We start from the raw sequence: 12,698 nt of genomic DNA on the forward strand, positions 1-12,698 counted from the left end.
ACTTAAGGATCCCCGTACCAAAAACTGTAACAAAGTATTGTCTACTTAAGGATCCCCGTACCAAAAACTGTAACAAAGTATTGTCTACTTAAGGATCCCCGTACCAAAAACTGTAACAAAGTATTGTCTACTTAAGGATCCCCGTACCAAAAACTGTAACAAAGTATTGTCTACTTAAGGATCCCCGTACCAAAAACTGTAACAAAGTATTGTCTACTTAAGGATCCCCGTACCAAAAACTGTAACAAAGTATTGTCTACTTAAGGATCCCCGTACCAAAAACTGTAACAAAGTATTGTCTACTTAAGGATCCCCGTACCAAAAACTGTAACAAAGTATTGTCTACTTAAGGATCCCCGTACCAAAAACTGTAACAAAGTATTGTCTACTTAAGGATCCCCGTACCAAAAACTGTAACAAAGTATTGTCTACTTAAGGATCCCCGTACCAAAAACTGTAACAAAGTATTGTCTACTTAAGGATCCCCGTACCAAAAACTGTAACAAAGTATTGTCTACTTAAGGATCCCCGTACCAAAAACTGTAACAAAGTATTGTCTACTTAAGGATCCCCGTACCAAAAACTGTAACAAAGTATTGTCTACTTAAGGATCCCTGTACCAAAAACTGTAACAAAGTATTGTCTACTTAAGGATCCCTGTACCAAAAACTGTAACAAAGTATTGTCTACTTAAGGATCCCTGTACCAAAAACTGTAACAAAGTATTGTCTACTTAAGGATCCCTGTACCAAAAACTGTAACAAAGTATTGTCTACTTAAGGATCCCTGTACCAAAAACTGTAACAAAGTATTGTCTACTTAAGGATCCCCATAACAAAAAGTGTAACCAAGTATTGCCTTCTTAAGGATCTCCATACCAAAAACTGTATCAAAGTATTGTCTACTTAAGGATCCCTGTACCAAAAACTGTAACAAAGTATTGTCTACTTAAGGATCCCCGTACAAAAAACTGTAACAAAGTATTGTCTTCTTAAGGATCCCCGTACCAAAACTCTAACAAAGTATTGTCTACTTAAGGATCCTTGTACCAAAACTCTAACAAAGTATTGTCTACTTAAGGATCCCCGTACCAAAAACTGTAACAAAGTATTGTCTACTTAAGGATCCCCATACCAAAAACTGTAACAAAGTATTGTCTACTTAAGGATCCATGTACCAAAAAGTGTAACAAAGTATTGTCTACTTAAGGATCCCCATACCAAAAAGTGTAACCAAGTATTGTCTACTTAAAGATCCCCGTACCAAAAAATTGTAACAAAGTATTGGAAACTGGAAAATTGATTAAACAAAATCATCAACAGTGTTCTGATTGTAACAAAAAACACTGTGGGGATAGACCCCTGAACTTGAGACTGCTTTGCTATTGATTTAACTGATTGAGCTGCCTGCATGGTTGACTGAAATGACCAGGCCCAATTTGTTCTACAGCAATCCAAATGGAAGGTAAGGGGAGGTAACTGTATATAGGAAAGACCTTAGTGCAGTGAAACATTATAGTATCCTAAGTTATGTTGTTCGTTTCAATTATAATGAATATTTGAAGCATTTTATAATCTATGATATTTGTTAACTCATTTACCCCTGAATTTCATAATGAACTGTTCCATCCTTTGAATTTGAAGAGTTCAAATGTGTCTTCAAATTCAGGGGTAAATGAGTTAACAATTGTTTCAAATTGTGAACTTGTCCTGATGATTTTATCAAACGAAAAAACAAACTAAAGAAACCATGGCGTCATTGATGGAATTTCTGACATGTGTGGTTCATTGTTACAGATTTCATCGATAGATCTGCCACTCCCAGAATGCCCTGGCATGATATAGCCTCAGTGGTTTACGGAAAGGCTGCAAGAGATGTAGCAAGGCATTTTATTGGTCGCTGGAATTTTACAAAGGTATTTTTCTTTCTTTTTTTCAATTAGCCCACTAACTTCAGATGGTAGACTATTCTTAGTCTATGGTCCTTCCATCCTTCATTAATTTTCCATATTTCTCAGAAAGAAGTAGAGGATACTTAATCAAATTTGATATAAAAGTTCCCCATGGCCCCTAGTTACGTAAATTGAGTTTGGGGACCAAAAGGCAACCATCTTGAATTTTGAGAGTTGAATTTGTTAGGGCTCTTCCTTTGAAAGCTCTGGAGGGATCTTTCTAAAAGTTCAAATGTAACTTTCCTCATGGTCCTTAGTTTTGCAAGTTTTTTGGACTGACCGAAAACACAAGGATTCCGACAGGTGGCCATCTTGAATTATGAGAGTTAATATGATTGTAAGCGCTATTTCTCAGAAAGTACTGGAGGATATTTTTCAGATTTCACATGTAGTTTCCCCGTTGTCTATAGTTATGCATATTTAATCAGACTGATCTAATAACCAAAATGGCCTATATATACATAATGGCTTATCAAATTTCAAATTTAGTTTCTCCTTGTTACACACTTAAGTAAATAGTACAATGCTAGTAAATAGGTGAAAGAGCAATGTCATATACAGCAGTATGAAGTTTTGATCAAAAGTTACCACAAGGTGCATTTACTCTTTACATGACTCAATTCAACAGATAGGGGAGAAAAGAAGAGATCAGTCTTATATAGAACCAATGTAGATGGTAGAAGGGTGAAAATCAAGGTCCCTTTAGGATCTCTTTTCAGTTATATTAAAGATTTTATCAGCATTTAAGAGGTCATTACAAAACATTAAGTTCCTCAACATATTCCATGAATCACATTTTCAAGGAGTCTATTTAGAACAGAATGGTGTCTTAGCATTGATTTAATTATGAAGTGAATTAATCACATAGATTTTTGTGGTAAATAGATTTTTGTGGTAAATATATTTTTGTGAGGTTGCAGGTTTACCAGGTATTTGAAATAATAATGATCATTCACATGGTATGATTTTGTGAAGGAAATAAATTTATATCGAAAATATGTTCAAAGTTAGGTTTTAAATCGTTCCAGGTGGAGAAAGCAAAAAACAACCATGACTATCCTCTTCTGCTGCCCAAAGCTTACGGACACAACTACAAGATCCCACAGCTTGTCCTTGACCTCTGTGATGAGGTCAAAACCCAGGTGAGTTACCTTTAACCTCTGACCTCGTTAAGACTCTTTCAGATTTCGATACATTTGAAATTCATCTTATGTCAATTGTGATCATGAATTCACCAATGTTAAGGATGCAAATATGGAAATAAGATATTTGATATTTCCTAATATTGAACATAACATGAACAGTTCTTATGAGTTTATAACTTGAGCTAATAGATGATAACATTCGGGAAATATCTAGTTCTTCAGTATCTAATCTACTTGTATTCAATGATAAGTGCTGTGTATTTACATTATATTGTCATAATTAATATGCCTTAATATTTTGCCCAAAGATTCTAAGAAGTGGGTGTGCGTGGTCATGTGGTATTAGGACTACAGAAAACTCAATCCACGAGGCTTACGTGAGCTGTATACAGAATGCTAAACACTACATATACATAGAGGTGAGATTTCATTGATCTGAAAGTCAGAAACTCCAACTTAAATGTAGTGGCACCCTGGTAAAATACTAGCCACTTCCTACCAACTCGGCGATACTTTCACAAAAATCACCCCTGGAAAACTCGGGACGAGTTCTCCATGGAGGGGGAGTATGTCACCCTGGTAAAATACAAGCCGCTTCCTACCAACTCGGCTAGGGAGAATTTCTCTTTAGCTCATTCGGTAGAGCGGAAGATTAGTAAGCCAGAGTTCCCGGGTTCTACTCCTAGCGGAGGCATTGACAAAATAATGACAAGTATTGAAGGTAAATCATGCCCGGTCATGGTTATAGTTATGATATGTTAGTTTTACAGAAACTTCTACACGCCTTACCCATGGGTGGTTGTACATTCACAAATTCCAGAGTTAATCATGCTCTGCCCATGGTTGACTTTTGCGGGTTAATTGTACAGTCACATGTTCAAAAGTTAATCACACCCTTACCCGTGGTTTATTTTGAGGGGTTTATTCACAAGCGTTAAACTACTCTCTGGAATTTATGGCAATTTATCTCTCTTAAACTATCATATTCAATCTAATTAATGCCCCATCCTTAAGGTGCACAAATTGATCTTTTCTTGTCCAAATATCCTGTCCCTTCACCATTAGAAACTGACTTGTTTATTGTGTATATAGATTGTTGAGAATTTTTGGAAAATTTTGCTATCATTGTGAAGCCCCCAGAGCATTTATTAGATTTAATACAGTATCATGATCATTAAGCACTCATTGTGAGAAATTCCTTACATCCTGATATATAGCAGCCCTGTGTTAGAACTACCGATAGACCTGTTGGTAATCAGCATGAAAAACACCTCATCCTTTCAAATTGTCTGGGAAGTCATTTCCTATGATGTGTGTGATTTAATGATAAGTCTAGTTGTGAGAGAAAAGTGTTTAGTTAATTATCCCTCTTTGTTATTTTACACATTTTCTCAATTTCATGATGTCAAGCACTAAATATGCAAGTGAAATTTGCTTGGACAAGGTCTGGTCTATGAAAATTAAAGTAGGTCTAGAGGAAATTGATATTAAATAAACCTGTTGTCTGTGGTGTGTAAATTCTACATTCTAAGACTGTTAATAAATCAGCCTTAGGGGTGGATTTACCACGAAGGATACAGTCCGTAACAAAGGGAAAGGATATTTCAAGGCATCTATAGCAATCTACATTTTCTCTTTCTTATACCAGCTCTATCTTTTCTGTAATTACCTCCCTTGGTTTTGGACCACATTACTCTTTATACAGGACCCTTAAATGACATTATTGTGTCAAATGAGCCATTAAACCAATAACACAAAAAACGTTAGGTATAGCCATCATCTGTCATGTCTCTGAAATCAGGAGGTGGGCTTATTACTGAGCGTGGGTTTATACTCGGTAGTTTAACTAGTACAATAACTGTAGTTGTAAGTTTGATGTGAATGAACTCATGAAGGGTGTTTTGGAGAGATTAATACAATTTTGTTTTACTTTTCAGAATCAATTTTTTATTAGCCTGATTGGAGAAAGCCTCACTGTGAGGAACAAGATATCCGACACAATTTTCAAGAGGATAGTAAAAGCTCATAAGTAGGTGAAAGGGTGTTTTGTTATTTGTAGAAGCTAAAGTGGAATCCATCTTTCAACGGTATAACCAAAAACTTGGTTGGTATTAGCAGACATCAGCTCATTTCTCATCCACAGTGGTTCACATGGGTGGTTTGTCTATGATGGCGAGACATGTGATTTGTTGACAGAGGAAGTTTGTGTGGCGTAGTGGGACTGGACTGTCAGTCACCAGTGACAAGATAGCTCTAGATCTGTCGCAGAGCAACCTTTTACTGTGAAACCTGTCTTAACAGACCTCCAAGTCTGTCATAACCATCATACAGCTTTTGTTCCATTTCTTATAAAAAAAAACACCCTTATATCTGACACCATTACTAATCCAAACACAATGATAAATCCAAAGGGTACGTGTCAGATAAGCAGGTTTCACCGTAGAGCTAAAAGGATTTCAAATAATTTTAATTGTAAAGAGATCAATTTAGAGCTGAAAATGTCAGACAAGACAGATTTCACTGTAAGGTGACTGTATCAGATTAGAACGGTTTCATTGTAGATGTGGTGAAGTGTCGGATTAGACAGGTTTCATTGTATATGTGATGTGTCAGATTAAACAGGTTTCACTGTACATGTGATGTGTCAGATTAAACAGGTTTCACTATAAAGGTGACAGTGACAGATTAGACATGTTTCACCATAAAGATGACAGTGTCATATTAGACAGGTTTTGCTGTAGATGTGGTAAAGTGTCAGATTAGACAGGTTTCATTGTATATGTGATGTGTCAGATTAAACATGTTTCACTGCATATGTGATTTGTCAGATTAAACAGCTTTCACTGTAAAGGTGACAGTGATAGATTAGACAGGTTTCACCATAAAGATGACAGTGTCAGATAAGACAGGTTTCACTGTAAATATGACTGTCAGGTCAGACAGGTTTTACTGTAAAGGTGAGAGTGTCAGATTAGACAAGTTTCACTGTAAATGTGATGAAGTGTCAGATAAGACAGGTTTCACTATAAAGATGACTGTCAAATTAGACAAGTACTGTCACTGATAAGTTTGTGTCAGAAGAAAGTCAAAGATCTGAAGAGATGATCAAATGAATAAATGATGGGTGTTGAATGGTAGCAATGTTCTGAGAAATTATACATGTATTAACTCTAAGAATAAGAAAATATTTTGTGTAATTATACAAATCAATTTAGAATTAAGAGGTTTAGCTAGTTACAAATAGGACATTGTTTATGTAATACATTCTTTGTTTCCAATACATGAACGACTTGATTAAGGTAATAATCAATTTCAAAACCTTTTCCTATTGTTATAGAGAGCAGAAAGCTTTCCGTGTTTATGTTGTGATGCCGCTTCTGCCGGCATTTGAGGGAAACATTGCAGATTCCGGAGCTTATGCAATCAAAGCAGTCACACACTGGAACTACCTCTCCATTGCAAAGGGACCTAACTCTCTCTGGCAAAGGCTTGTCAAAGAAGGTATTAATTTGACGATACTTAAATAAAACTTTATGATATCTGAACCAGGCCTTTAATCCAAACAAGGGTTTAGGTCCCCGTATTGGAGATACATGTGCGGAATAGCAAGTAACCACAATGTCCTTCTGTCTGTCCAAACTTTTGTTTCTAGAGATTATATCAGAATCCAAATATCTTTTTTGAATTTTTACATGGTGATGCACTGTAATGTGAACAGGTTTGTAAGGTCAATGCCATTGTTACTGAGGGTACATTCCTTATCTCAGAATCCAGAAGGTCAATGTCATTGTTACTGGGAAGTACAGTCCTTATCTCAGAATCCAGAAGGTCAATGTCATTGTTACTGGGAGGTACAGTTCTTATCTTAGAATCCAGAAGGTCAATGTCATTGTTACTGGGGGGTACAGTCCTTATCTCAGAATCCAGAAGGTCAATGTCATTGTTACTGGAGAGTACAGTCCTTATTTCAGAATCCAGAAGGTCAATGCCATTGTTACTGGGAGGTACAGTTCTTATCTTAGAATCCAGAAGGTCAATGTCATTGTTACTGAGAGGTACAGTCCTTATCTTAGAATCCAGAAGGTCAATGTCATTGTTACTGAGAGGTACAGTCCTTATCTCAGAATCCAGAAGGTCAATGTCATTGTTACTGAGAGGTACAGTCCTTATCTCAGAATCCAGAAGGTCAATGTCATTGTTACTGGGAGGTACAGTCCTTATCTCAGAATCCAGAAGGTCAATGTCATTGTTACTGGGAGGTACAGTCCTTATCTCAGAATCCAGAAGGTCAATGTCATTGTTACTGGGAGGTACAGTCCTTATCTCAGAATCCAGAAGGTCAATGTCATTGTTACTGGGAGGTACAGTCCTTATCTCAGAATCCAGAAGGTCAATGTCATTGTTACTGGGAGGTACAGTCCTTATCTCAGAATCCAGAAGGTCAATGTCATTGTTACTGGGAAGTACAGTCCTTATCTCAGAATCCAGAAGGTCAATGTCATTGTTACTGGGAGGTACAGTTCTTATCTTAGACTCCAGAAGATCGATGTCATTGTTATACGGAGGTACAGTTCTTATCTTAGAATCCAGAAGGTCAATGTCATTGTTACTGCGAGGTACAGTTCTTATCTTAGACTCCAGAAGGTCAATGTCATTGTTACTGGGAGGCACAGTTCTTATCTTAGACTCCAGAAGATCGATGTCATTGTTACTGGGAGGAACAGTTCTTATCTTAGAATCCAGAAGGCAAATGTCATTGTTACTGGGAGGTACAGTCCTTATCTCAGAATCTAGAAGGTCAATGTCATTGTTACTGGGAGGTACAGTTCTTATCTTAGAATCCAGAAGGTCAATGACATTGTTACTGGGAGGTACAGTTCTTATCTTAGACTCCAGAAGATCGATGTCATTGTTACTGGGAGGTACAGTTCTTATCTTAGAATCCAGAAGGCAAATGTCATTGTTACTGGGAGGTACAGTCCTTATCTCAGAATCTAGAAGGTCAATGTCATTGTTACTAGGGGGTACAGTCCTTATTTTCATAATCGAGAAGACTGATCTTTTTCAAATCTAATATGGTGATAACACTATGACAGTAAGGAGTTTAAAAAAGTTCTAAGGTCAAGGTCAGTGTTACTAAAAATAAACCAGTCTGTTTGTGTGTCAGTACATAAAATATAATGTAAGACACATGATGGAGCTGTTACTGACCGGTCAGTGTTCTAGTTATCATGCAACAGTTATATCACTGTATTTGGAATCCAAGTTTTTTTTTCAATATGTATATTGACAGTGTTGGAGGCCTCCCTGGTCTTATTTAGCAGTCTTTTTATAATTCAAAATTCTATATTATATGTAGAACAAAATCAGTCTATCCAGCACATGTTTGTCTGTCAATTGCAATGTATGTCTGTCCAGTACTGCATGTCTGGTTATCTGTCAAGTATGTCTGTCCATCACTGTGAATCTCTGTCCAGTACTGTGTATGTCTGTCCAATCCTGTGTATGTCTGTGCAATACTTTGTATGTCTGTCCATCACTGTGAATCTTTGTCCAGTACTGTTTATGTTGGTCCAGCACTTTGTATGTCTGTCCAACACTGTGTATATCTGTCCATCACTGTATATGTCTGTCCAGTACTGTCTGGTTATCTGTCAAGTATGTCTGTCCAGCACTGTGAATCTCTGTCCAGTACTGTTTATGTTGGTCCAGCACTGTGTATGTCTGTCCAATACTTTGTATGTCTGTCCATCACTGTGAATCTCTGTCCAGTACTGTTTATGTTGGTCCAGCACTGTGTATGTCTGTCCAATACTGTGTATGTCTGTCTATCACTGTCAATCTCTGTCCAGTACTGTTTATGTTGGTCCAGCACTGTGTATATCTGTCCAATACTGTGTATGTCTGTCCAGCACTGTGTATGTCTGTCCAATACTGTGTATGTCTGTCCAGCACCTTGTATGTCTGTCCAATACTGTGTATGTCTGTCTATCACTGTGAATCTCTGTCCAGTACTGTTTATGTTGGTCCAGCACTGTGTATGTCTGTCCAATACTGTGTATGTCTGTGTATCACTGTGAATCTCTGTCCAGTACTGTTTATGTTGGTCTAGCACTGTGTATGTCTGTCCAATACTGTGTTTGTGTATCCAGTACTGTTTATGTTGTTCCAGCACTGTGTTTTTCTGTCCAGTCCTGTGTATGTCTGTCCAGTACTGTGTATGTCTGTCTAGCACTGCACATGTCTGTCCAGTACTGTTTATGTTGTTCCAGTACTGTGGATGTCTGTCCAGTACTGTGTATATCTGTCCAGCACTGTGAATGTATGTCCAGTACTGTGTATATCTGTCCAGCATAGTGCATGTCTGTCTGGTAGTGTTTATATCAGTCCAGTACTGTGTATGTCTGTCCAGTCCAGTTTATGTCTGTCAAGTACTGTGCATGTCTATCCAGTGAAGTGTATAATATGTCTAGTACTGTGTATATATGTCAAGTACTGTATGTATGTCCAATACTGTGTATGTAAGTCAAGTGCTGTGTCTGTCTGTCCAGTACTGTGTATGTCTGTCCAGTGCTGTTTATGTCTGTCTATTTGTGTGTATGTCTGTCCAGTGATGTATATGTCTGTCTAGTGCTGTATATGTCTGTCCAGTACTGTGTGTGTCTGTCCAGTTCTGTGTATGTCTGTCCAGTATTGTGTATGATTCTCCAGTACTGTCTATCCAGGACTGTCTGTCAATCTCTCCAGTATATCTGCCCAGTATGTCTGTTTAGCACTTTGTACTGGTACATGTATGTCTTTCCAGTGCTGTTTATGTCTATCAATGTCTGTCTGTCTGCTCTTCTGTATGTCTGTCTAGCACTACGTACTGGTATCTCTGTCAAGTACTATGTATGTCTGTTTTGCTCTGTGTACTGGTATGTCTGTTCAGTACTGTGTATGTCTCTCAAATGCTATATATGTCTGTCAAGTATGTCTGTCCAGTAATGTATACGTTTGTCCAGTACTGTATATGTTTGTCCAGTAATGTATATGTCTGTCCAGTACTGTATATGTCTGTCCAGTTTTGTGCATGTCTGTCCAGGACTGTCTGTCAATTTCTCCAGTATGTCTTTCCAGCACTTTGTACTGGTACGTCTTTCCAGTTCTGTCTGGCCAGTATGTCTGTCTGTCTAGTACATGTCTGTGTGTTCAGTGTAATATATGTCTGTCCAGTTAGGTATATCATGTGTGTTACAAGTGTTTGTTTTGATCTGTCAAGTATGTCTGTCTGTGTAGTACATGTCAGTCTGTTCAGTTCCTGTCTGTGTGTTCAGTGTAATATATGTCTGTCCAGTTAGGTATATCATGTGTGTTACAAGTGTTTGTTTTGATCTGTCAAGTATGTCTGTCTGTGTAGTACGTGTCAGTCTGTTCAGTTCCTGTCTGTGTGTTCAGTGTAATTTATGTCTGTCCAGTTAGATATGGCTGTCTGGTGATATTTGTATATCATGTGTGTTACTAGTGTTTGTTTTGATCTGTCAAGTCCGTCTGTCTGTCCAGTACATGTCTGTCTGTTCAGTTCCTGTATGTGTGTTCAGTGTAATATATGTCTGTCCAGTTAGATATGGCTGTCTGGGGATATATGTATATCATGTGTGTTACTAGTGTTTGTTTTGATCTGTCAAGTCCGTCTGTCTGTCCAGTACATGTCTGTCTGTTCAGTTCCTGTCTGTGTGTTCAGTGTAATTTATGTCTGTCCAGTTAGATATGGCTGTCTGGGGATATATGTATATCATGTGTGTTACAAGTGTTTGTTTTGATCTGGCCAGTATGTCTGTGTAGTACATGTCTGTCTGTTCAGTTCCTGTCTGTGTGTTCAGTGTAATATATGTCTGTCCAGTTAGATATAGCTGTCTTGTGATATATGTATATCATGTGTATTACAAGTGTTTGTTTTGATCTGTCCAGTATGTCTGTGTAGTACATGTCTGCCTGTTCAGTTCCTGTCTGTGTTCAGTGTAATATATGTCTGTCCAGTTATATATGTCTGTCTGGTTATATATGTATATCATGTGTGTTACATGTGTTTGTTTTGATCTGTCCAGTATGTCTGTGTAGTACTTGTCTGTGTGTTCAGTTTCTGTCTGTGTGTTCAGTGTAATATATGTCTGTCCAGTTAGATATGGCTGTCTGGTGATATATGTATATCATGTGTGTTACTAGTGTTTGTTTTGATCTGTCCAGTATGTCTGTCTGTGTAGTACATGTCTGTGTGTTCAGTGTAATACATGTCTGTCCAGTTAGATATGGCTGTCTGGTGATATATGTATATCATGTGTTACAAGTGTTTGTTTTGATCTTTCCAGTATGTCTGTCTGTGTAGTACATGTCTGTCTGTTCAGTTCCTGTCTGTGTGTTCAGTGTAATATATGTCTGTCCAGTTAGATATGGCTGTCTGGTGATATATGTATATCATGTGTGTTACAAGTGTTTGACTCACGATGTCTGCCAGGTTCGATCATTCCACTATTATCTGTCAGTCCAGTATATTGTCTTGATCTTTTTTTATCTGTTTGTCAGGTATTAATACTTCTATCCAATGTGCTTACTCTGGCTGGTACGACTGTAAATATTAAATAAACCTGGGTTGTTTGTCTTTCAGTGATTGACCCCATGAAGTACCTTGTATTCTGTGGGCTGCGGACACATGGGGAGCTAAGCGGAAAACTTGTAAGAATTTTATTTCACATTTTAATTCCTACAGTTCTTATGGTGTCAGTTAAATGGTAAATATATTCACAATTGAAAGTGATTAAATGCAATTCCATGTTGTGTTTCTTTGGTACTCCAGTTCCCTCCTGTATCAAAATCCCATGCACAGGTCCACCAGGGCCAAGAAGATTCATATAAGGTTATAACTTATTGTATCATTGCTTTGAAATAAAGTTTAATGAAACTACTTTAAATCACACTTAATATTCCTTGCTTGACAATGGAAACCAATGGGTTGTTGTTTTTTAAGAAAAAAGTATTATCCCCTTTGTTAGTTTTTTGTGCTATGTTTGTATTAAGTTGAGGGACTATATATTGTGAACATCATTGTGCCTTGTTTAAAGTAATTAAGTGGTTTTCTTATACTAATCTGTTTCCTTCACTAGGTGACAGAGCTGCTTTATGTACACAGCAAGTTGATGATCGTTGATGATGATAGTGTTATCATTGGGTCGGCCAACATCAACGACCGCAGCATGTCTGGAGAACGGGATAGTGAGGTCGCTGTGCTTGTAGAGGACATACACAAAACTGATGTTATGTTTAACGGATGTGTTCATCGTGTCGGCAAATTTGCTTCATCACTGCGCAAAAAACTCTTCAGGTAGATACTGCTAGCTGTGCCTAGGCCAAATCCTTGACTAACCTTAAATACACTCCCCCCCCCCGCAAAACATGATTTGCGAGTACATAAGTGACAAAGATTGTCAAGTACGAAATGTAGGTCACTATGACCTATGCTTTGACCTTATCCTTTGAAAAAAAAAATCTGGGGCATACGTTCTATACTGTTTCACTTGGAGTAACCAGATTTGGTATGTAACTATGTCTTGACTGGCAGAGTGCAG

General features: G+C 37.6%; 2 protein-coding genes across 2 annotated transcripts in view; one reads left to right on the forward strand and one right to left on the reverse strand.

The window, feature by feature from the left end:
• The window catches only part of LOC110454163, a 223,410-nt gene that overhangs the window by 181,593 nt on the left and 29,119 nt on the right, over nucleotides 1-12,698 (reverse strand). The gene's annotated exons all lie outside the window — the stretch shown is intronic.
• The window catches only part of LOC110454166 (phospholipase D1-like), a 90,815-nt gene that overhangs the window by 72,950 nt on the left and 5,167 nt on the right, over nucleotides 1-12,698 (forward strand). The window contains exons 18-24 of the mRNA XM_021503541.1: nucleotides 1,797-1,915; nucleotides 2,980-3,093; nucleotides 3,405-3,515; nucleotides 5,034-5,125; nucleotides 6,434-6,597; nucleotides 11,741-11,808; nucleotides 12,237-12,454. Coding sequence (XP_021359216.1) covers nucleotides 1,797-1,915; nucleotides 2,980-3,093; nucleotides 3,405-3,515; nucleotides 5,034-5,125; nucleotides 6,434-6,597; nucleotides 11,741-11,808; nucleotides 12,237-12,454 — 886 coding nt within the window. The remainder of the gene's footprint in view (nucleotides 1-1,796; nucleotides 1,916-2,979; nucleotides 3,094-3,404; nucleotides 3,516-5,033; nucleotides 5,126-6,433; nucleotides 6,598-11,740; nucleotides 11,809-12,236; nucleotides 12,455-12,698) is intronic.

This window comes from Mizuhopecten yessoensis, unplaced genomic scaffold (assembly GCF_002113885.1).
Source record: "Mizuhopecten yessoensis strain PY_sf001 unplaced genomic scaffold, ASM211388v2 scaffold7713, whole genome shotgun sequence".
In the NCBI taxonomy this organism is placed as follows: Eukaryota; Metazoa; Mollusca; class Bivalvia; order Pectinida; family Pectinidae; genus Mizuhopecten; species Mizuhopecten yessoensis.